Source organism: Heterocephalus glaber, unplaced genomic scaffold (genome assembly GCF_053883595.1).
Source record: "Heterocephalus glaber isolate CG9 unplaced genomic scaffold, H.glaber_assembly_v1.0 deba00001673, whole genome shotgun sequence".
In the NCBI taxonomy this organism is placed as follows: domain Eukaryota; kingdom Metazoa; phylum Chordata; class Mammalia; order Rodentia; family Bathyergidae; genus Heterocephalus; species Heterocephalus glaber.
Genome location: NW_028258410.1, coordinates 8,226,436 through 8,245,991, shown reverse-complemented (window position 1 = coordinate 8,245,991; position 19,556 = coordinate 8,226,436). Strand labels below are relative to the sequence as shown.

Genomic DNA, 19,556 nt, shown 5'->3' with positions numbered 1-19,556 from the left:
GGCACTGGGTGGCCACCTTCCCCCAGCTGTCGGCTGGAGAGGGAACCGCTCAGACTCATGGAAGTATCCCCCAGTGCCAGCTGGACAGAGGAGGGACAGGTTTCTCGTCGGGACCAAACACAAATACCGCACGCGCTGTCACAGGCGTGCCAAGAGGTCCCGATTCATCAGTGGTGGCAAAGGTGACCTTGCTGTGGGCTCCGGTCAGCGTAACCTCCGCGTGGCAAACCCCGCGCCGGCTGCGCTGTTCTGCCCCGCTCCGCCCCGCACACGGGGCAGCCCCGCGGGTGGGACAGGAGGCTGCCGAGTCTCCCGGAAAGGGGGACTGGGTGCTGCCGCGAGGGAGTGGGGGCCCGGCGGCGGCGCGAGACGAGGGGGGCGCAGCGCAGCAGCCGCCCAGCCGCCGCACGCCCCGCACAAGGGCGCCCTTCACGGAGGGCGCGGCCCGCCAGGCTGCGGCTGAGAAGCAAGGCAGAAAGAAGTCTTTCTTGCGCTCTGAAAGGTGTGTGTGTAACGCGCCGGTCCCAGGATAATTTTAACTCGCAGGCGGGCCAGAAAACACCGGTGCCACCCCCAGGTGGCCGGCAGAATGCGGGGCTTGTGCGCTCGGCGGGCGGGGCGGGGCGGGGCGGGGCGCCCGGGCTGTGCGCTGTGCCCGCCCACCCCCTGTGCCCGGCCGCCCGGCCGCCCGCGCCGCTCAGAGCCGCCCGCCATGGCCCGCGCGCCCACCCTGGCCCTGCTCCTGCTGGGACGGCTCCTGGCAGCCGCCACCGCACAGGTGAGCAGGCTCTGACCGCTCCGGCCGGACGACCTGGCTGCAGCCCGGTCCTCACGGGGCAGCCGGACGCACAGTGCGGCTTTGTTCGCGGCCGGGGGAGAGCCAGGGCGAGGGTCGCTGCCGCGGGCGCCGCGCTGTGCGGCTGAGGCCCGTCAGAGGGCGGCGGGGGACCGCCGAGGAGCAGGCGGGCGCCTTTCTAATGACCCTTCTCCATTTCAGAAAGTGGGGCTCCCTGGGCCCCCGGGGGCCCCGGGGCCACCCGGGAAGCCGGGCACGGACGGCATTGACGTGAGTCGGGCACGGTTCTGGGGCTCTGGACCCACGGGAACCTCCCTGCACCCCGGGGCGCCGCAGTGGCCCGTGAAGGGAGAGACCCTTGGTCCTGCTTGGGCAGAGCCTGCCAGGGTGGACGGCGGTGCTCCTTGGACCAGAAGCGAGGGTCCCGTGCCCCTGGGGTGGACCCGGGCTCTGCGGGCGAGTGGGTCGCATCCTCGGGTGGATGCACTCTGACTTGTTGAGGGCTTTCTGGGGCTGGGGCCACTCTGCCCACAGTGGCGCCTTCCGTAGGTGTCCCAGGCAGGTGGGGCCCACTTGGGGGGAGCTGCCTGTGCCTCCCCCGGAGGGGTGGTGGGGCGTGAGGCTCGCTGGTGATCACTCCAGAAAGGGCAGGCACCCCCTCCAGGCCAATCCATGCCCGCGGTTCCCCCACGGCCCTGCCCAGCTCCCTAGCTTGGCTTCGGGAGCCATGAACCCTCTTTACCCACTTCCGGCCTGGTCCTCGGGGGCCCAGGGCCAACCCCTCACTCTGCCTCTCTCGGCTGGGGCTGAGCAGCTGGGGCTCAGGGCTCCCACTTTAACCCATGGCTGGAAATCCAGTTAAAGGGCTTAACCATGCTGCAGGGTGTCCGGGAACTGAGGCTGCTGGACCCCTTCGTGGAGAGTGGCCCTGGCGCCCTCCTCCCAAGCCGGGGGGGGGGGGGGCAGGGGGCGGAGCCCCCAGTCCTCTGAAGCCTGCTTCCTAAGGCACTCAGTCCAGCTCTCAGTCTCAGCACTGCGGGTGGGGGCTGTGGCATGCGGGGGCACCCCTGTGTTCTCAAAGGGCTGTCAGATGCTGCCTCAGCCCTGCAAAGGCTGAGCCCCGGCTCTCTAGCCCCCCTTTCCCTGGTGCTGGCCTGTAGAGGGCAGAGTCCCTGGTCATGGACGAGGGGCTAGGGAGCCCTATTTTGCCTCCATGGACCAGGCCTCCAGGACAGAATTGGAGGCCAGCCCTACTCTGCTCCCCTGAGGTGGGGTTTCTGGGTTCACATCTGAACATCTGCCCCTCTGCAGGGAGAAGCTGGTCCTCCAGGTCTGCCTGGGCCCCCGGTGAGTATCCTGGGGGAGGGGACAGCCATTTCCAGTCTGGAGGGGGTGGGGACAGGGAACAGAAGGTCATTGATGTCCTGTCACACCAGGCTGAGCCTGTGTCGCCCCAGAAGAGGCCTCTGAGGGTTCCAGCAGGGTTGGAACCAGGTAGGGGTGGGAGGGGCGTGTGTGGATTCAGTGTGTCTCTGGGTAGGGTCTGGCTGGGAGCTTTTTTGGGGCCACTGCCAGGCCGGCTATGGAAGGGACAGTACAGCCCTGCAGGCCGCCCAGGCTGGAGCTGCCAGCTGCCTCAACTTGTCTAGTCCTAGCCCACTGCAGTCCCACTCTGAGACCTGCTGGGCCTGGGGGCTGAGCTCCCCAGGGGAACATCCTGCAGCTCCGACCAAGGGGCGGGAGGGGTGGGAGGGGCGGGAGGACTGGGCACCACTCCAAGAAAGGGACCCTTCCGGTGGCTGGCAGAGTCCTGCGCTGGAAGTGCTTTTTCTCCTTGCCGAAGGCCAAGGACCCATCCCTCACACTCAGCACTTTCCTCCCCCATAGGGATCGAAGGGGACCCCGGGGAAACGAGGGAAGCCCGGAGAGGCAGGACTGCCAGGACTTCCAGGTGTGGACGTGAGTGTGCCAGCCCCTCCTGCCCTAACTGGCACAGCCCAGCCCAGCCCCGCCATGGGCTCTAATTGCTTCTCTCCAGCTGGGCCTGCTCAGGCAGGAAACCCAGTCCTGACAGAAGTCCCCAGCAGGGCTCCCTGGCCTTAGTCCCAGTCCCTACTGATACCTGGCAGGGGACAGAACCAGACCGCCAGAGTCCAAGTCCTGCCAGCTTTTGCGGATCCCAGAACAAGCGCCCCTTGTCAGGTTCCTCTGCCCCCTGCTGGCCTGGCCCTGTGCCTTCCCACCCCACCGCTGGCCTGGGTGGTCTCTGTGGGTGTCTGAGACGTGAGCCCCTGGTCCTGCTGGTTTCATCCCCATGAGGCCCTGTTGCTGTCTTCGCAGCGGCTGTCCCCTGGGCCTCTGAGGGCCCCAGGTGGACAGAGGACGGGGCAGGCCCCAGGGTCCTCTGCCTCTTTGGACTCATTTGACTTAAGGAAGAGTCGCAGGCCCACTTTTGTCCTTGGGCATGTGCTTCCCTCCTGCTTCCCTCCCCAGGGTCTGACTGGGCGGGACGGACCTGCTGGACCCAAAGGTGCCCCTGGAGAACGGGTAGGTACCAGCCCCGCCCCCATGTCCAGCGATCACGGTGAACAGGTGAGGTCCCCTGGCAGGGGTGGCAGGTGGGTGTCCTGTGTGCACGGGCAGTGGAGCCAAAGTTCAGGCTGTGGGTGGCCCTGACTGCACTGGCTGGCCTCTGCCCTGTGGTGGGCACAGGGTGCCACGTGGCCAGCCCCTGTGTCTGCCTTCCCTTCTGCCACATCCACATCTGGTCTGGTGTCCAGACCCTGGCAGGGAGAGCTGGTGTGGTAGGCTGGTAACCCCTCCTCACCCCTGAGGTAAGCAGCTGCCTGCCTGCAAGTCCCCAAGTCTAGTTGGACTGTTGTACACTGACTGCTACCCGGACGAACTAGCTGGCTCTCTCCCCTCCTGCCTTCGGAGGACTCGCACTCTACTTACTCTTCAGAGAGGGGCAAGGCAGGCCCAGAGCGTGGAGGCCTGGCTGCCCGTGGCTGAGGCGCATTGGTACTGGGGTTTCCAGGACAGGATGGGCATCAGAGTCACTTCTGCGTGGCCCAGGCTGGTCCTGATGTTGGGCCCTCCTTGTGGCCAGTCTGCTCCCCACTAGGTGGCCAGCGGCAGGTCCTGCCTCAGCCTCATCCCTGGTCAGCTGTAAATGGGGCTCCTGCCCCTGCTCCCTCCTCGGAGGACTTGTGGGATCAGACTGGGGGGAGCGTGGAGACAGGTGAGGCTGCTGGCCCAGAGCACCCTTGACACCTGCCTTCCTCCTCAGGGAAGCCTGGGACCCCCGGGGCCGCCTGGGCTGGGGGTGAGTACCGTCCTCACCTCTCCCTGGGAGTTTGAGGAGCCAACAGGTTTGGCCACAGCAGGGTGACCCAGAGCCCAGATGTCCCCCTACAGCCTCTCCTGGGGGCTGGGCCCTGCACTGGGCACCTGGGCCCCTATCTGGGCTGTGCCCTCTGGAAGGGGGTCCCCAGGGACCAGCCACCTGTCCCTCTGCCCTTCCCAGGACCCACCTGAACTGTCTTGGGGGTGGCAGGCCCAACCCCACCCTATACCCTGACCATGTGCTTGGTTTTGCAGGGCAAAGGCCTCCCTGGACCCCCCGTGAGTACAGACCGCCCTGTGCGCGCCCCCAAGCCCGCGAGCTCCCAGATCTGCCTCCATGCTCAGAGCTGGGGTGTCCCAAACCATGGCAGGGATGGGGCTTCTTGGGGCCAACCTGACCAGAACGCCTGGAGCGCCGCCCTTCAGGGGGTCAAACTGGCCATGGGGCCACCTCCTCAGGGTCTGTAGGGCTCCTTGGGCGCGGCTCCTCACCTCTCACTCTTTTCATCCCACAGGGAGAGGCAGGTGTGAGCGGCCTCCCCGGTGGGATGGGCCTCCGAGGTCCTCCGGTGAGTGGCCGACCCGGACCCGAACGTGGAGCACGCTCCCCTGCCACCATCTCGCCCCCTCCTCCCCCTTTGTTGGTGGGCATTAGCAGAAGCCCAGGCACACCGATGCCAGCATGGCCTTGTCCAGGAGCGGGATGGAACTGGCCCAAGCGGGCCCCTCACCCCGTGGGGCTGGCACTGCTCTGAGTATTTTCCTTTTCCCCAGGGACCCTCTGGACTTCCAGGCCTGCCTGGGCCCCCAGGACCTCCGGGACCTCCTGTGAGTACGGCTGGGAGCTCTGGAGTGCCTGCACGGGCCAGAGCGCTGGGCTGGATGCCCATCTCCCCAGAAGACGAGGGGCCCTTCCCTGGGAATAGGCAGGGCTCAAAGGCAGAGTCTAGGCTAGAACTCATGGTCATCCCTCCTCCAGGACAGATGTTTTTGTCCTTGTCGTGGGCCCTGTTGAGGGGCCAGCGGCACCCAGCTCTGGGCCCTGGAGGATCCTGGCTTCCTGGTGGGCGGGGGAGGCCATGGTCAGAGAGGGTGGGAAGCAAGTGGACATCACTGTCCTTCTCTGTTCCAGGGACAGCCTGGGGTCCTCCCTGAAGGTGCTGCTGACCTACAGGTGGGCACTTGCACACATCTGTGAGGGGGCAGGGGGTGGCTGCCTTGGGGCAGGGTCTGCCTGAGGCTACTGCCCGCCCGGGAGCCTCCAATGTGGAATTCCCACCGGCAGGAAGGTGGGGCCAGGAAGGAGTTCCCTGGGGACTGGGGCGCAGTGCAGGCAGCTTGGGGCATGACCAGGCTTCCCCCCCTTTCCACCTGCCCGGCTACCACGTGGACCTGAACAAGGAGCCACATGGGCGACACAAACTTAGATTACGACAGTCACCTCAGGCAGACAGCAGAGCAGCCACTGCAGTGTACGGTGCAGACAGGTCTGTCCCTCATCACAGATTCTTTATCTCGGCCTTTGAGCCTCATCAGTCCTGTAAGGAAAACAGACCTGTTTCTCCTCTGTGCAGCTGTTCAGCCTCAGGCAAGGCAGCACAGCGTCCATGGAGTGCTGTGCTTTGGAGGGACAGCACTGACCCCCTTTGAGGGACCCAGCAGTCCTGGTCTGGCTCTTCTCACTGCCAGAGCTCCGCTGGCTGTGTCCTTGGAGGGAGGCAGTGGACGCTGGCCCCTGAAGCCAGGCCGGGGAGTGCAGAGGCCTAGGCCATCCTGCCCAGGCAGTGAGGAATATGGAGGGGCCGCCTGCACTCCAAGTCCTGGCCTGCTCCCAGGGTGGGCCTCCAGACCCGAGCCTCTTTGCTGTGCCCTGGGCTCGCAGCAGCTTCCTCCTCAGAGTGACCAGGTGCTTGTCCCAAGATGAAGGCCCCTTTGTGCAGCCAGCAGCCGACCGCTTCCGTGAATAGCTGCTTTGAAACCCAGGGTTTGCTCAGAAATCGGATCGGCCGTGAGGGAGGGGCATCCAGCCCAGCTTGGCTCCCCCAGCCCCTGGGGCCCTGTCTGGGCTCAGCCACAGCCTCCTTCGCCCACGTGCGGTGGCCCTGCTCAGGGCGCCTCTGTGCTGACCTCCACAGGGCTAGGAGGCTCTGACTGCTCTGTTTCCCAACAGTGCCCTGCCGTCTGCCCTCCAGGCCCCCCCGGGCCTCCAGGAATGCCAGGGTTTAAGGTGAGTGGTGGCTGTGGGGTGATGCGGGCCTCCTGCAGCTGGGTCCCCTATGGCTTTAGGACTTGGGGGACGGAGACCCAGGGTTGTCACAGGGGGAAAGTGGCCTGTCCCCTAGCCCTCACCGCCCCAGCGATGCGCTGGAAGCTGATGTGGCCTGGCCGGGCCTCGGCTGTGAGAGCCACAGGAGGCACGGAGCAGCCTTGGGGGAGCTGGCACCATGGGCCCCCTGCTGGTCCTGGCCGCCCTGTTGGCTGAGGGCCCTCAGCTGGGTCGCAGGGTCTCTTGGGCCTGTTTCCCAATCTGGGTCCTGGCCTTTGGTCCTGAACACTGCAGTGCTGCTGGGGCTGGGTCCTGAGCTAATTGGGCCTCGGGCCTCCGTGCAATGCAGCCAGGGAGGGCACTGAGGTCTGCAGGGCCATGCCTGTTTCCTTGCAGGGGCCCACCGGCCACAAAGGAGAACAGGGAGAAGTTGGCAAGGACGGCGAGAAGGTAAAGCACCTCTGGCCATGCCTGGGGGTGGGCTGCTGAACAGGAGGGCAGTGGGTGATGGACCCCGGGACTCAGCAGGGGCAGGCAGCACGCCTCATGGGCCCTGGTGGCCCCTGCTGTACATGCTTCCTGATGGGGCCTGGCCGGTCAGGGCTGGTTGGTCGGGTCACCTCATGTGCAGCTCCCTGGTGTATCTGTGAAGGTCGGGGTCCCTGACTGCCTGTCCCCTTGCTCTGGTCACTATCCATGGAGGCCACTGTCCATCCTCACTGCTGGGGATGAAAGCCAGGATGCTCTTTGGCGGGCAGAGTGGCTAGGGGGGACCAACGCGTGTGTAGCGTGGGATGCTCACCTGCCCAGGAGGAGAGGCAGTGCTGCTCAGGCTTGCTCTGGGAGACAGCAGGCAGAGGGAGGTTGGAAGAGCCAGGCTGAACTGCTGACCACTCCTTTCTCTGTGGCAGGGTGACCCCGGCCCACCCGGTCCTGCTGGTGTTCCAGGCGCCGTGGGGCTGCAGGTGAGGCCAGGGTGGGACTGCGGTGGGAGGAGGGGACCCCACAGGTGGTCACCCCAGGACACTGACCAGGCAGCCAGAACCTAAGCAGGCCCCTGGCCGAACCCAGCCCAGAGCTGAGGGGATGAGCTTGGGGGAGAGGCACCAGGGTCCCTGGGGGCCCAGCAGCTGCCCAGGTTGGGGTGCAGCCAGCCTCTGCATCTCCAGCTTCCTCCCCACAGGGTCCCCGAGGATTAAGAGGGCTGCCAGGGCCACTGGGGCCCCCTGGGGACCGGGTAAGTCCTGCTGCCCTCGTGGCGGCATGGGGGCCAGCTGAGGTCAGCCCGTGGGACGTGGGGACCCGTGCTCCAGAGCCCACTGGGATCCATCAGGCCTGAGGCTCAGCAGCCAGTGCCCATGTGCTCTGGTCCTGCCACGGCCTCCCTCTGGGCCCCTTACTGCAAGAGGACCCCAAACGCCCTCTCTCTCCTGCAGGGTCCCATTGGGTTCCGAGGGCCGCCTGGCGCCCCAGGGTCTCCCGGGAAAGTGGTATGTGCGTGTCTGGGTGAGGGCAGCCCCATGCAGGCCAGGCCCTGTCCCCTCCCTTTGCCGTGTCACAGCCCACTGGCCTGCCTGCCCCGAGCTGGGCTATGCTGTGGGCACATGTGGGGACCTGGCACAGTTGGGGGCACCTGTGCATGCCTGAGGGGCAGGCTCACGGGAGTCTGTCCTCGCCGTGGCTCTGCCTGCTTGGCGCTCTGGGTAGAGGCCTGGTGTGGTCACCCCGCGGCCCTGTGACCCGCAGCAGCAGCAAACCCACCGCTCCGACCGCCAGGCCTGGGAGGGCCCAGTCTCCTTGGTCCAGCTTGTTCCGTTTTCCATGTTGCTGACTCTGTCCCTGTACCTCTTTGTCATTTCCAGGGTGACAGAGGTGGGAGGGGCCCTGAGGGCTTCCGAGGCCCCAAGGGTGACCTTGTAAGTAAGAGACATTGGTTCTCTGGGTCCTTCTGGGGAGAACTGGATCTTACTCCCCTAGGGTGGGTGGGGCATTCGGCAGACCCTGGGGCATCTGTCTGGTGGCAGCCCGTCCTCTGCCCCAGGGTTCAGATCCTGGCCTTGCAGCCCTGTCCTGGCCCCGGGCCGAGTGTGTTTCCCCCAGCCCTGGCTGCCTGCTGTGCAGTGGGGACTGGGGAGGTGGGGAGACAGAGCCCAACAGTTGAGCACCCCTAGAAATGAAGGGACTGTCCCCAAGCTGGTATTTGCTGCAGCAGCCGCCAGACCCACCCCATCTCCTCCACCTGTGAGGCCCAGAGCGGGAGCACCAGCAAGCCACCGTGCCAGCTGCTGCTCCAGCAGCACCCGGCCTCACTGCCCCGGAGCTGGGCTGGGCACAGCAGCTGCCCCACCCAGAGCACAGCCGCAGGAAGTGGTGAGGCAGCTCGGGTTGAGATCTCTCAGGCCTCCAGCTGTGGCTGTTTCTGTCCCTTGTGTGTCTTTAGGGTAGACCTGGTCCCAAAGGAATCCCTGGCGTGGCCGGGCCAGGTGGGGAGCTGGTGAGTACCTGCCTGCCTGGCGCGCTCACTGGGACACACACATGCTGGCCACACGGGGCAGGAGGGCTGCCCGAGTTCCCCTTCTCAGCTGCCCACCTTGCCTCCTGGGCTGGCTCCCCAGGTGTGTGACCCGCAGTCTGAGGGGCTCTGTCCGGTGGGCCCGTGCATGCTCACACTCAGCTCCCCCCTTCTTAACGCGTGAAGCAAAGCTCGGACAGCCCCCCCTTTCCAACGTCCAGCACTGCAGCCACTGTCGCCCAGCAGGACGACCGCAGGGCTCAGATCAGGCTATGCCCTGGGCTCCCTGGCCAGCCAGTGATGCCTGCCTGCACCCCGCCCTGCACAGTGGTCTCTGGGGGTGACACAGGCTCCACACGACCCCTCAGCAGGGAAGCCACAGAACCCTGCGGAGCTAGAGTGGGGGACCCAGTTCTGGGGAATGAGAAAGGGGCAGCTCCAAGGGGAGCAGCGCTGCAGAGGAAGGGCAGGGCAGCAGGCCTCGCTGTTCCTCATCCCCAGGGTGTGCCAGGCACGGATGGCCGGGACGGCATGCCAGGACTCGATGGCGAGAAGGTTGGTGCTCAGCAGGCTGCCTGTGGGAAGGGGCTGGGGGGAGCTCAGCTCCTGAGGCCTCGGCGCCCATTCTGCCCCCTACCACTCACTCCTCACAGGGAGAGGCCGGTCGCCATGGTGCCCTGGGAGAGAAGGGCCCCAATGGGCTGCCGGTGAGTTCGCTGCCAGGAACACAGCTGGCCAGCTCCTATGGGGGGTCCAGGAACTGCCCACTGGGGCCTGTTATGCTCACACACTGGTGTGCCTGTCGTGCAAATGTGCCTGAGCTCACCCCGTGTGTCGTGGGGCCGCCTTCCCATCAGGCCTGCCTGGGCACTCGCAGGGGCTCTGCATCTGAACCCCAGGAAGCCGTCTGAGCCCCACCCTGGGGCCAGCAGGCTGGAGTGGCTGCCCCCACCTTGGGGGGTGGTCTCTCTAGCCTCGGCTGCCTGTGTGTGCACTGCCAGGGACTCAGCAGCCCTGACCCGAGCTCTGTCCTGGCAGGGCCTCCCTGGACGAGCAGGGTCCAAAGGCGAGAAGGGAGAACTGGTATGTGACTGCTTTCTCCGGGGGAGGGCAGGCAGGCAGTGCCCTGGGCCTGGACAGAGGATGCAGCACTCAGGGCCTCCCCTCTTCTAGGGCACAGCCGGGGAGCTGGGCGAGGCTGGCCCCTCTGGAGAGCCTGGCATGCCCGTAAGTTTCCCCGGCCTTCCCTGGGATGTGCACGGGGGCCCTCCCCTCACGTCCTTCTTCCCGCTGGCAGGGAGACATCGGCATGCCCGGGGGGCACGGCGAGGCTGGCCACAGGGGCTCCATGGTAAGTGTGGGTGGGCTCTGAGCAGGCTGAGGTGGCACTTTGGATGCACGCATGGGCCTAGCGCTCAAAAGCTGGGAATTCTGGGAGGGCAGTGTTGCCTCCTTGGCCCCTTGCCCTCAGGGAGGCTGCCGGGCTGTCTGAGCTGCCCTGTCCTTGGGAGCTTCACGCCGCAGTGCAGCTGAGACCCCAACAAGCACGGAGAATCCTGTCTGGCACCAGCCACGGGGTGGTTCTAAGTCTGGCCTGACAAATAGGGTCCAGAGCCCGCTCTCTCAGAGCCCCTTAACTGTCTCCCCGGGAGCAGCCCTGCCTCTGTCCCCAGCACCTTGGCCAAATGGCCTGGGATGACAGGGAGACAGAGCCGGGCCCACTGGGCTCCCTGCCCATACCACAGATGACTCCTCAGGCCCAGGACATCCACTCACACCTGTGTCTTTCAGGGGGCCCTCGGCCCACAAGGTCCTCCCGGGGCCCCCGGAGTCCGAGGCTTCCAGGTAGGTTCAGTGGGTCAGGTTTGGGCCAGGGCAGTGAGTCCTGGAGGAGTGGCAGGGGTCTTGCTGGGCTCTGTGGGCACTGACAGCTCGGACCTTGTCCACAGGGCCGAAAGGGCAGCATAGGAGACCTTGGCCTCCCGGGTCCGCAGGGCCTCCGTGGTGAAGTGGGCGACCGGGTGAGTGGCCATTCTGGCAGGCAGTGCCCTGCTCACGTACCTCATCCCACCCCTACCCTGGTTCCGTGGGCACAGGCAGGGAGCAGACACCCTGCCAGCCAGCGGCTCCCAGCCAAGCCTGCTGCTGCCCACCTGGGTGAGGGCAGAGGAGCCAGCTCTGAACGCAGCGCCCCTCGGTTCCTCCAGTGTTCGTCCCTCTTGGCTGTAGAGGCCTGGCAGGGCAAACAGCACGCCACCAGGGCCCAGGAGCTGGGCCAGAGGAGAGGTGGCAGCTCCAGCCCTGTGTATCGGACGAGGTCTGATTCGGCAGAGGGGCACTGCTGAGGGAGTCTGGGTGCCAGTGAGCCTGCAGGCCCTGTCCTGGTCTTGTAGCTCTGGTGAAGGCCGGGGCACAGGGGGTGTGGCCTGCTCAGGGACCCCTTGGGTTGCCTGGAGAAGGCTAGGGGTCTGTTTGGGCCCTGGGCCCCTCACCAGATCCCTGCCTCGGCTGGCCCTGCTTGGCAGAGATGAAGCCATCTTGACAAGGGTGTGCTGCCCGGGGAGGGTACTCGACATCGCTGCAAGAGGGAGAGGTGGAAACCACCACTCCACAGAGGGACAGTGGGCCCTTTGTCAGGCTCCAGGCAGGACATTCCAGAGGCGGGAAGACACGCCAGCCCCAGGGCCTGGAGACGTGGAGAATCCTCAGCGGGGAGAGTGGGACGGGGCTGTCGGGAGTGGGTGGAACTCTGGAGCTGCCACTCCCGGGGAAGTTGCCCCTGGCCTCTGGGGCAGGTCCTCACCTGCTCCAGGGGACGTGGGGTTGTCCGTTGGTGTGTTGGCAGTGCTGGGGATCCTCCTGGGCCTCATGTACGCAGGGCAAGCGCTGTACCACTAAGCGCTCAACCAGCTGGCTGTGTTGGGGGTCCTACAACTCCCAGACTTGCTCCTGATTTCCCAGGTCTGAGGGAAGCCACCAAGATGAGACTGGCACAAAGCTGCCCTAGCATGGCGAGGCCGCAGTACCCACAGGGCAGCACCCAGCTCAAAGGGCCTCACCGGCCCTCCGGGACTGGCGCCATGGACCTGGGCAGGGGCAGGGTGTTCTGTGGGGAAAGCTCCCGACACTCACGGGGTGCACAGGGCACAGACCGGTGGCCAGCGGGACCTGTCGGCTGTGAACATGGGGTGCGCCCCCGGGCCAGGCCGGGCCAGGCTGTGACGGTGCGAGGGCTTCACCCCGCCACCTCCTGCACTCCTGAGCTTCTCTAACCCAGAGCCTTTTCCCTGCGCAGGGCCCAGGAGGCACTGCAGGCCCGAAGGGAGACCAGGTGAGCGGGCAATGGTGGTCGGACCCGGGACCTGTCCGAGGCGCCTCCCGGAGCTTTCCGGCTGGGCCGGGCTCTGCCTGCTGGGCCGTCGGGCTCTGGGTCTGTGCTCACAACTCTGAGCGGCTGCTGTGTTTCTCGTTTCCCTTCCTCCTCCTCCTCCTGTTCCACTTAGCACAGTAACAGCAGAGGTGGAATGATGGAAGCTGCTTCTCTTGGGGCACACAGCCGGGCCTGGTCAGGGAGACGGTGTGTGAGGGCTGGGCTCTAACCCCCTCTCTACAGGGACAGCTTAGAAAGCTGTTTCTCTGCTGCACTTCTCTCCCTGGAGCAGCTTGGGCGGGAGCGGGGGAGGCTGTAGCCATCCCTGCAGAGCCCTTCTGAGCCCCCTGGCACCCAGGCCTCCCTCCAGGTGACTTCAGCCTTGGGGTCCCTGCTGGCCCCGAGCTCTCAGAGGCAGGGTCCCTGCTGTCCCGGGAGCCTGGTCAAAGCGGGTGCCAGGCCTGGACTCCAGCCTCGGCCTCAGGTCTGAGCGCTGGTAGCTTCAGTAGCTTGACAGGAAGGAGCCACTATTAACCTTTGGGTGTGCTGTCCCCAGGGCATTGCGGGTTCCGATGGCCTTCCTGGGGACAAAGGAGAGCTGGTAAGTGCGGCCTAGTGACCTAACAGCTGGGAGCTGCGGCTGGTCTCGGCGGGGAACTGGCGGGGGGACACGGCCAGCAGATGCAGCCCCTGGTGGAAGCACAGGCAGCTCTCTATGGGCAGCTGTGCACAGGCTCCGGGTCCTTCAGGTCGAGGCCTGGCCTCAGGCCGTCACTTCGGGAGGGACGGGGACCTGGCCAGAAAGCAGCTGCAGGTCTGGTGGCTCGAGTGTGGGGGCTCTGAGTGTGGAAGTCACTCATTTGAGGTCCTTGGATGAAGCAGTCGCAGACGAGGTTTAACTGGAACAAACTATACCTTCAGAGCAGAGATGGGCAGGGTTAAATAAAATGCTTGGGTGTATCAGGTCCCAGACTCCCATCTCTCCTTCTGGGGGTTATGGAAATGGAATAATGCTAAAATCTGAGGGGAAAAAAGACCTTTCTGGCTTTGCATTGGCTGGGGCTTTAAGTCTGTAATTAAGTCTTTGCTTTGTTTCTGGGTAACACAGAAAGGGATCCTGGTCTCTGGGGCACCGTGGCCCAGAATGAACTTAGGCTCCTCAGTGGCCTGTGCTTAATTTACTTTGGCAAATTCTGACACTGTCTTGGCAGCTGGGACCCTGGAAATCCGAGAAGCTTCCTGGCCTCCGTTCCACTGCTGGGGCGGCGGGCAGTGGCCGAGAACAAGGGCCCTGCCAGCGGGGAAGCCTCTTGCATGCTTTCAGCCACACTGGTGGGGACCGGGTGAGGGCTTCCACCTGCCCTCGCTGGCCCGGGCTGTGGCAGTTGGCCCGTGGACGAGGGGTGGCCAGGGCCAGGCAGCCCCCTGTGCGAGCCCTGTCCTTGCTCCCGGTGGCACACACTCGGCTGTCTGGTTAGAACTGGGTCCCATTCACATGTCTGGGACTGGTCATTCCGCGACTCAGCTGAACAGGGCCCAGAGTTTGAGACACAGGCATTCAGCTCAGCATTATTTATAAAAATAATGGAAACAAAGTAAACAAGTGTAAGAGAAACTACGCTGGAGTTACAAAGTCACTCTTCAGGGGAGAGGTTTCAAAAGGCATGAGTGGTTAATATGCTCAGCAATATCAAGTGTCCATAGGAGAACAAAAAAAAAGTCACCCTGTCAAAATTGTGATGTGGCTTGAAGATGATTTTTAAATTTTCATCCTCAACTAATAGTTGGTTGGGTCAGTTTGTTGGGAGCCACTTCCCATCCGACCAGGGACAGCTCGTGGATAACCAAGCATACACCTTCCCTCCGCACAGGGCCCCAGTGGTTCAGCTGGACCCAAAGGAGAGGTAAGTGTCGGGCAGATGCTCTCAGGGGCTTCCCATCCAGCCCCATGGCTGGCGCGCAGGTCTGTGGTCACAAAAGCAAGCGCTGTAGGGTCCTGGCCTGCCGAGTGAGGCTCCTCGGACCCGGTTTGTTCTCTTTCTTTGCAGTCTGGAAGTCGAGGGGAGCTAGGCCCCAAAGGCATCCAGGGACCCAATGGCACCAGTGGCGTCCAGGGCGCCCCTGGCCCACCTGGGCCCGTGGGCCTCCAGGGTGTGCAGGGCATCCCTGGGATCACCGGGAATCCTGGAGTTCCGGTGCGTGGTCCTTCCTCTGCCACTCAGTGCCTGGGCATTGGGCTTGTCTTGGATTAGACTGTTTTCTCTAAGTAGTGACGTTAGCAGCGGAGTACTGGGCATGTCTCAGCGAGGCTGCCAGCACACTGCCCTGTCTGCTGACGGATTGCTGGGTGAATTTCAGGGGAAAGAAGCCAGTGAGCAGCGCATCAGGGAGCTGTGTGGGGGCGTGATCAGCGGTGAGTGGCTGCTGCCCGTCCCTGCCGGGGCTCTCAGTGCCTGGGCTGCACACCAGCTGTGCTCCTTGCTACGCCCCTGCCTGCCCACCTGCTGGTGTGTGTGGTCCATGCCTGTGCCACAGTGAACAGCTTCTGCCCTCTGCATGCCTGGCAGTTACAAGGCACAAGGCACTGCACCTTAGGGCTTGGAGGGACAGATCCCTGAGCCCCCCCAAGTGGATGTCTGTGGCCCTCCAATTCCCAGAATTAGAAACATTTCAAGACAGGGGAGGGTGGGTCTCCACTCTAGCCCTGCGATATCCCAACATAGTAAAAACCACTTTCATGCGATAAATGGAAACTTCCTTCCGAAAGGCAGTATAGACCTGAGCCTTGCATTAAAATATCTTCATAATCCTGTGACATAAATGCTCGCACTCTGTTTTCCAAGAGCAAATTGCACAGTTAGCTGCACACCTGAGGAAGCCTTTAGCACCGGGCTCCATCGGTCGGCCTGGTCCAGCTGGTCCTCCAGGGCCTCCTGGCCCTCCAGGCTCCATCGGCCACCCTGGTATTCGAGGGCCTCCCGGATACCGCGGTCCCACGGGGGAGCTGGGAGACCCTGGCCCCAGAGGTGAGTAGTCAGCCCAACACCACTCATTGTGCGTGGGCAGAACCACACTAGCTGCACAGCAAAACCCAGACATCCCACAGCCCGAAGCAGCTGTGCTGCCTTCCTTCAGAGGTACAGGAGGGAGAAGCGGGCACATCGGGGCCCAAGGTCACCTGGACATGAGCTCACTGTTTTCTGGCCTTGACTGGCCTGGGCCCGACACAACATCCGTATTGGTCACCCTCCCACCCCCAGTTACCACTGCCTCTGCTCCAGGGCATGATGGGGACCCTCCAGGTAACTCCTAGAAGGCTGGGGCTTTGTGCTTTCAGGGCCCAAGTTAATTCCTTACTAATCCTGAGGGAACGATTTTTTTTTTTTGGTACCAGAGATCGAACTCAGGACCTTGCGCTTGTGAGGCAGTCACAGTGCCACTGAGCTAAATCCCCAGCCCAGAACTTTTTTTTTTAATGTGTTATTTTTCTCAACAGAACATTTGGTGGGAAGGGGTTGGTAAAAGTGTGAGGAATAATGGGAGTCCCTGTAATCGCACATGTCTTCCCCAAAATTGGTAGTACATAAAAATGTCTGTTGCAAAAGGCAAAATCAATTTGAAATTGTATTTTGAGGATAAGAATCAAAGACAAGTTTGGAGGGAGGTGCAGGTCAGACACAAGTGAGTGCTGTCAGGTGCTCGTGTGGAAGGCTGGCCTCTGACCCAAGGGAAGCCAGAACCTCCGTCCGGCAGCCTTGTGGCTCAGGTGAAAGGTTTGACACCACGACTCCAATTAACTTCGAGCGACCAACAACTTCCTGCTTCTCAAAGAGCTTAAAAAAGTTTTTTGGGGCCGAGGATTGAACTCAGGACCTTGTGCTTGCAAAGCAGACGGCGGAACCACTGAGCTAAATCCCTAGCCCTAAAAAAGTTTTAAGGGAAACAGTTTTGTGAGTCTTCCTTCCTTCTGAGATTAGATGCTTTAGCAGGTGAAGAGATTCTGTGCAATGAGCAGCATTGTTTCACTTGCTTTTAGGAGAGGGAGGCAATTCAGCATTGGCGGGCGGGCAGGTCACGTTCCTCTTGCCCACGTGCAGTCTCTGTCCAAACCATCACGCTGCTCCACATTCCCTTGGATGCTTCTTTTTTTTTTTGGTACTGGGGATTGAACTCGGGTCCTTGCGCTTGTGCAGCAGGCCGTGAAACCACTGAGCTAAATCCCCGACCAATCCCTTGGATGCTTCTTTAAGTCGTGATCACCATGACGCACAGACCCGAGTGCTCTGGGCCACAGCACAAGCCCACTTCTGTCCTGGCCCCTGCTTCTGCATGCGGCTCCAGGCATCCCACATACTTTGAAGATTCCTACATGACTGGGCCTTTATGGGACTCAGACACAGGCAGACACAGCCCTGAGAGGGAGCAGCCCCACCCCACAGCCCAGGACAAGCAGGTCAGGCCCACTGCACCAGGGCCAACAGGCCAACTTCCTGGGGGACCACTGACCCTGAAAGCCCACTGCCCAGCGGGGGGACAATTCCCACCTCCAGGGCCCTGGGCGCCTCCCAGAGGAGAAGCATCGATGGCCTTAGGGTCTTGTACTAATTAGGGGCCCACAACTCTGATCAGTATCAAAAGACAGCAGCACTGTAGGCATGCTGAGAAACCACACCCAGTTAAAGGTGGTGCCACTGTTAGCACGGGCAAAGCAGAATAGTGCGAATAATGCCTTTGGCCTTACAGTGTGCTTCTGTACTCATCAAAAGTTCAGTTTGGCCTGAACTACAGTTTGGCTCAGCTACTCAGGAGGCTGAGGTGGGAGGATTACAAGTTCCAGGCCAGTCCGAACAACTTAAGTCTGTCTCAAAATAAAAAGAGCTGGGGATGTATCTCAGTATCTAGAACCCCCCTCACACACACACACAAGGTTAAGTTTGTCAGGAATATGCTCCCAGGATGACGTATGCCTCTAGTATCCTGGCTGCAGAACCTACAAAGCCAGTGGTGAGAAACCTGCTGCCACTAATGGGAGAGTTTAACATCTCTCCACCACCGCGACTCAGGCAGGCCAAAATAGAGATGAGATTCCACGCTGTCAGAGGGACATTTTAAAATACCCTTAGGTGATGCAGGGGTCAAAAATCATGTAAAAATGAATGCCACATCAATACCCAATGGCTTAGCAGGCATAAATATTTTGAACAAACCAAATGCCACCCACAGTGGCTGCAGAGGTCAGGGAGGGTGGCGATGGCTGGTGCCACTGGAGGCAGAGTGGGTTCATTGTGTCCCTCGTTGAGCCATACCTATGACACCTGCAAGGTTCTAAGCGGTTCTGCTTCTTTGAAAAGCGTGAGCAGGGTGGGACCCTGCTTAACCTGGCACTGTGGCTGCAGCGGCTGTTCTGACAATGTGTTGTGTCCACCCTCACTGCAGGAGGTCAGGGCGACAGAGGAGACAAGGGTGCAGTGGGCGCAGGGCTGAACGGCCCCGCCGGAGACCAGGGACTCCAAGGTAGGACACTGTCACCCCAGGGAATGTGGGGAGTGCTTGGGTTACAGACATGTCTCACTTTCTGAGGAGAAATGCTCTTCTCTTGGCAAAACATGCTTAGAGACAAGATTACAAACTGCCTTAAATACCTTCATACGTAAAAGTTTAATGAATAGATCTCCCTGTATCTGTGTTAGCTAAGGAGATTTGGTTAAGCACTACTTACTTAACTAAAGCCATTCTGCATCTAAATCCCAGTTAAATTCTAAAGCCATTTTCTCTCCTTTGACCCAAGTGTACTTCATATGTTCGATTTTTTAACTGTTAAATGGCACAAGCCCTGTTTCTCGGGAGGCTGAAGCAGGAGGACTGCGAGTTTGAAGGCAGCCTGCACAGCTTAGCAAACCTATCTCAAAATAGTTTTTCAAAAGGGCTGAGGATGTAGCTCTGTGGTACAGCACTTGCCTAGCATGTGTGAGGCACAGGGTTCAATCCCAGCACCATGGAAAACTGAAAAGCAAAACAAAAACAAAAACCCCAGACATCCTGTGGAGGAGGAGTCAGCACGCCCCACCACATTCCAACCTCTCGTGACTCACATGACTCGGTAGGGCCTTCCTCTGGCAGTCCTGAGCCTTGTCCTCCTGGTGTTCACGCATGCGCGCAGCACACTCCTGGCTCCTGCACTCCTCTCTGGTCCCCAACGCTGTGTGCCCAGCTCCTGCTTTGCCAGGCCGGCCTCGCCGCACTGTACCTGTGTGGCCTGAAGCGTCACTTCCAAGTTGCCATGTCTGGCAGACAGCAACCTCCCATCTGTTCTGGGCACCAGTGGGGCTTGGTCTGCATCCCACATGATGGATGACTCTGCCTTTGGTTACCTTGGGACCCACTACCCACAGCCTCCCACCAGGCGTGACTCCCCCTCCTGTCCACCCCAAGCCCTCTACACGCACTCAGCGTGCCATCCTCAGGCCACCCGGCCTCCACCCAGGGATCTGCCTGGGCCTCGCCACCTCTCCACCTGCCCTCCCCTGCCCACCACAGGCCTTGCCCTGTGAGTCCTGGCCTGGGCTTTCCTCCTGGCCTCGTCTGGAGGTCAGAAAATAAGCCAGCAGAGAGAGGCTGGTGGGTTCTCATGGCTCTGCCCCATCTGGTCTGCAGGGTCACAAGGCGTGCCCGGCATCAGCAGAGACGGCCGGGATGGTGCTCATGGTGAGCCGGGGCTTCCTGGAGATCCTGGGCTTGCCGGTGCTGTCGGGGCTCAGGGGACACCAGGGATCTGTGACACTTCCGCCTGCCAAGGAGCTGTGTTAGGAGGGAATGGGGAAAAATCTGGTCCTCGCAGCGCATAGAAGAGAACTGAAGGAAGCGGGAAGTGATGACAATGAGGACTTAAGCTGACAGGCCGGCCCAGGTCAACGGCTAGGTCATCAGGGGTGGACAGCACAGCCAGTCAGTCCAGGAGGCCATCCTGACCAGGCCCTCAGCTTCCTTCTTGGCAGCCGCTGGCTAGAGAAGCCCGAGAGCAGCCAACGATGCCACTGTCCCGGGTCCTGTCTGCAGCATTCACAGTGGCCATTCATCTGTGATAGCATACCTCAGACACAGGCCCTATGGATCCAACTACACCCAGCATCTGGAAGGGATGCAGGGTGTATATAAGGAGTTGTGTACAAGCCCATGAGATAAACTCAGACTTGTTTACATAGCATTTGTGTAAAGACTATGATACAATCCCAATAAAATGATATATTAAGTCTTAAGATTAGTGACT

General features: G+C 62.0%; 1 protein-coding gene across 3 annotated transcripts; it reads left to right on the top strand.

The window, feature by feature from the left end:
- Positions 1-394: 394 nt before the first annotated feature.
- Positions 395-19,550, top strand: Col9a3 (collagen type IX alpha 3 chain). Of its 3 annotated transcripts, none has more exons than XM_087197574.1 (32): positions 395-502; positions 998-1,066; positions 2,108-2,143; positions 2,684-2,755; positions 3,290-3,343; positions 4,086-4,121; positions 4,397-4,420; positions 4,657-4,710; positions 4,916-4,969; positions 5,274-5,315; positions 6,312-6,368; positions 6,804-6,857; positions 7,319-7,372; positions 7,591-7,644; positions 7,844-7,897; positions 8,270-8,323; positions 8,848-8,901; positions 9,421-9,474; positions 9,573-9,626; positions 9,958-10,002; positions 10,093-10,146; positions 10,217-10,270; positions 10,711-10,764; positions 10,869-10,940; positions 12,215-12,250; positions 12,846-12,890; positions 14,161-14,193; positions 14,338-14,484; positions 14,648-14,702; positions 15,133-15,315; positions 17,726-17,803; positions 18,944-19,550. In XM_087197574.1, exons 8-32 carry the CDS (start codon positions 4,690-4,692, stop codon positions 19,132-19,134), a joined length of 1,653 nt encoding a protein of 550 aa, XP_087053700.1. In that variant the 5' UTR covers positions 395-502; positions 998-1,066; positions 2,108-2,143; positions 2,684-2,755; positions 3,290-3,343; positions 4,086-4,121; positions 4,397-4,420; positions 4,657-4,689; the 3' UTR covers positions 19,135-19,550. The 3 variants fall into 3 exon arrangements, with proteins under 3 accessions (XP_087053700.1, XP_004841082.1, XP_087053699.1); XM_004841025.3 differs by lacking the exon at positions 395-502 and adding an exon at positions 640-778; XM_087197573.1 differs by lacking the exons at positions 395-502; positions 15,133-15,315 and adding an exon at positions 640-778.
- The last annotated feature ends 6 nt before the right edge of the window (positions 19,551-19,556 follow it).

Excerpts from the sequence above, each read along its gene's own strand:
- Col9a3 (XM_004841025.3), top strand. The coding sequence starts at position 713 with ATGGCCCGCGCGCCCACCCTGGCCCTGCTCCTGCTGGGACGGCTCCTG. Across the intron at positions 15,316-17,725 it reads GGGAGACCCTGGCCCCAGAG|GAGGTCAGGGCGACAGAGGA; the intron begins GTGAGTAGTCAG and ends CCCTCACTGCAG. Across the intron at positions 17,804-18,943 it reads CGGAGACCAGGGACTCCAAG|GGTCACAAGGCGTGCCCGGC; the intron begins GTAGGACACTGT and ends TCTGGTCTGCAG.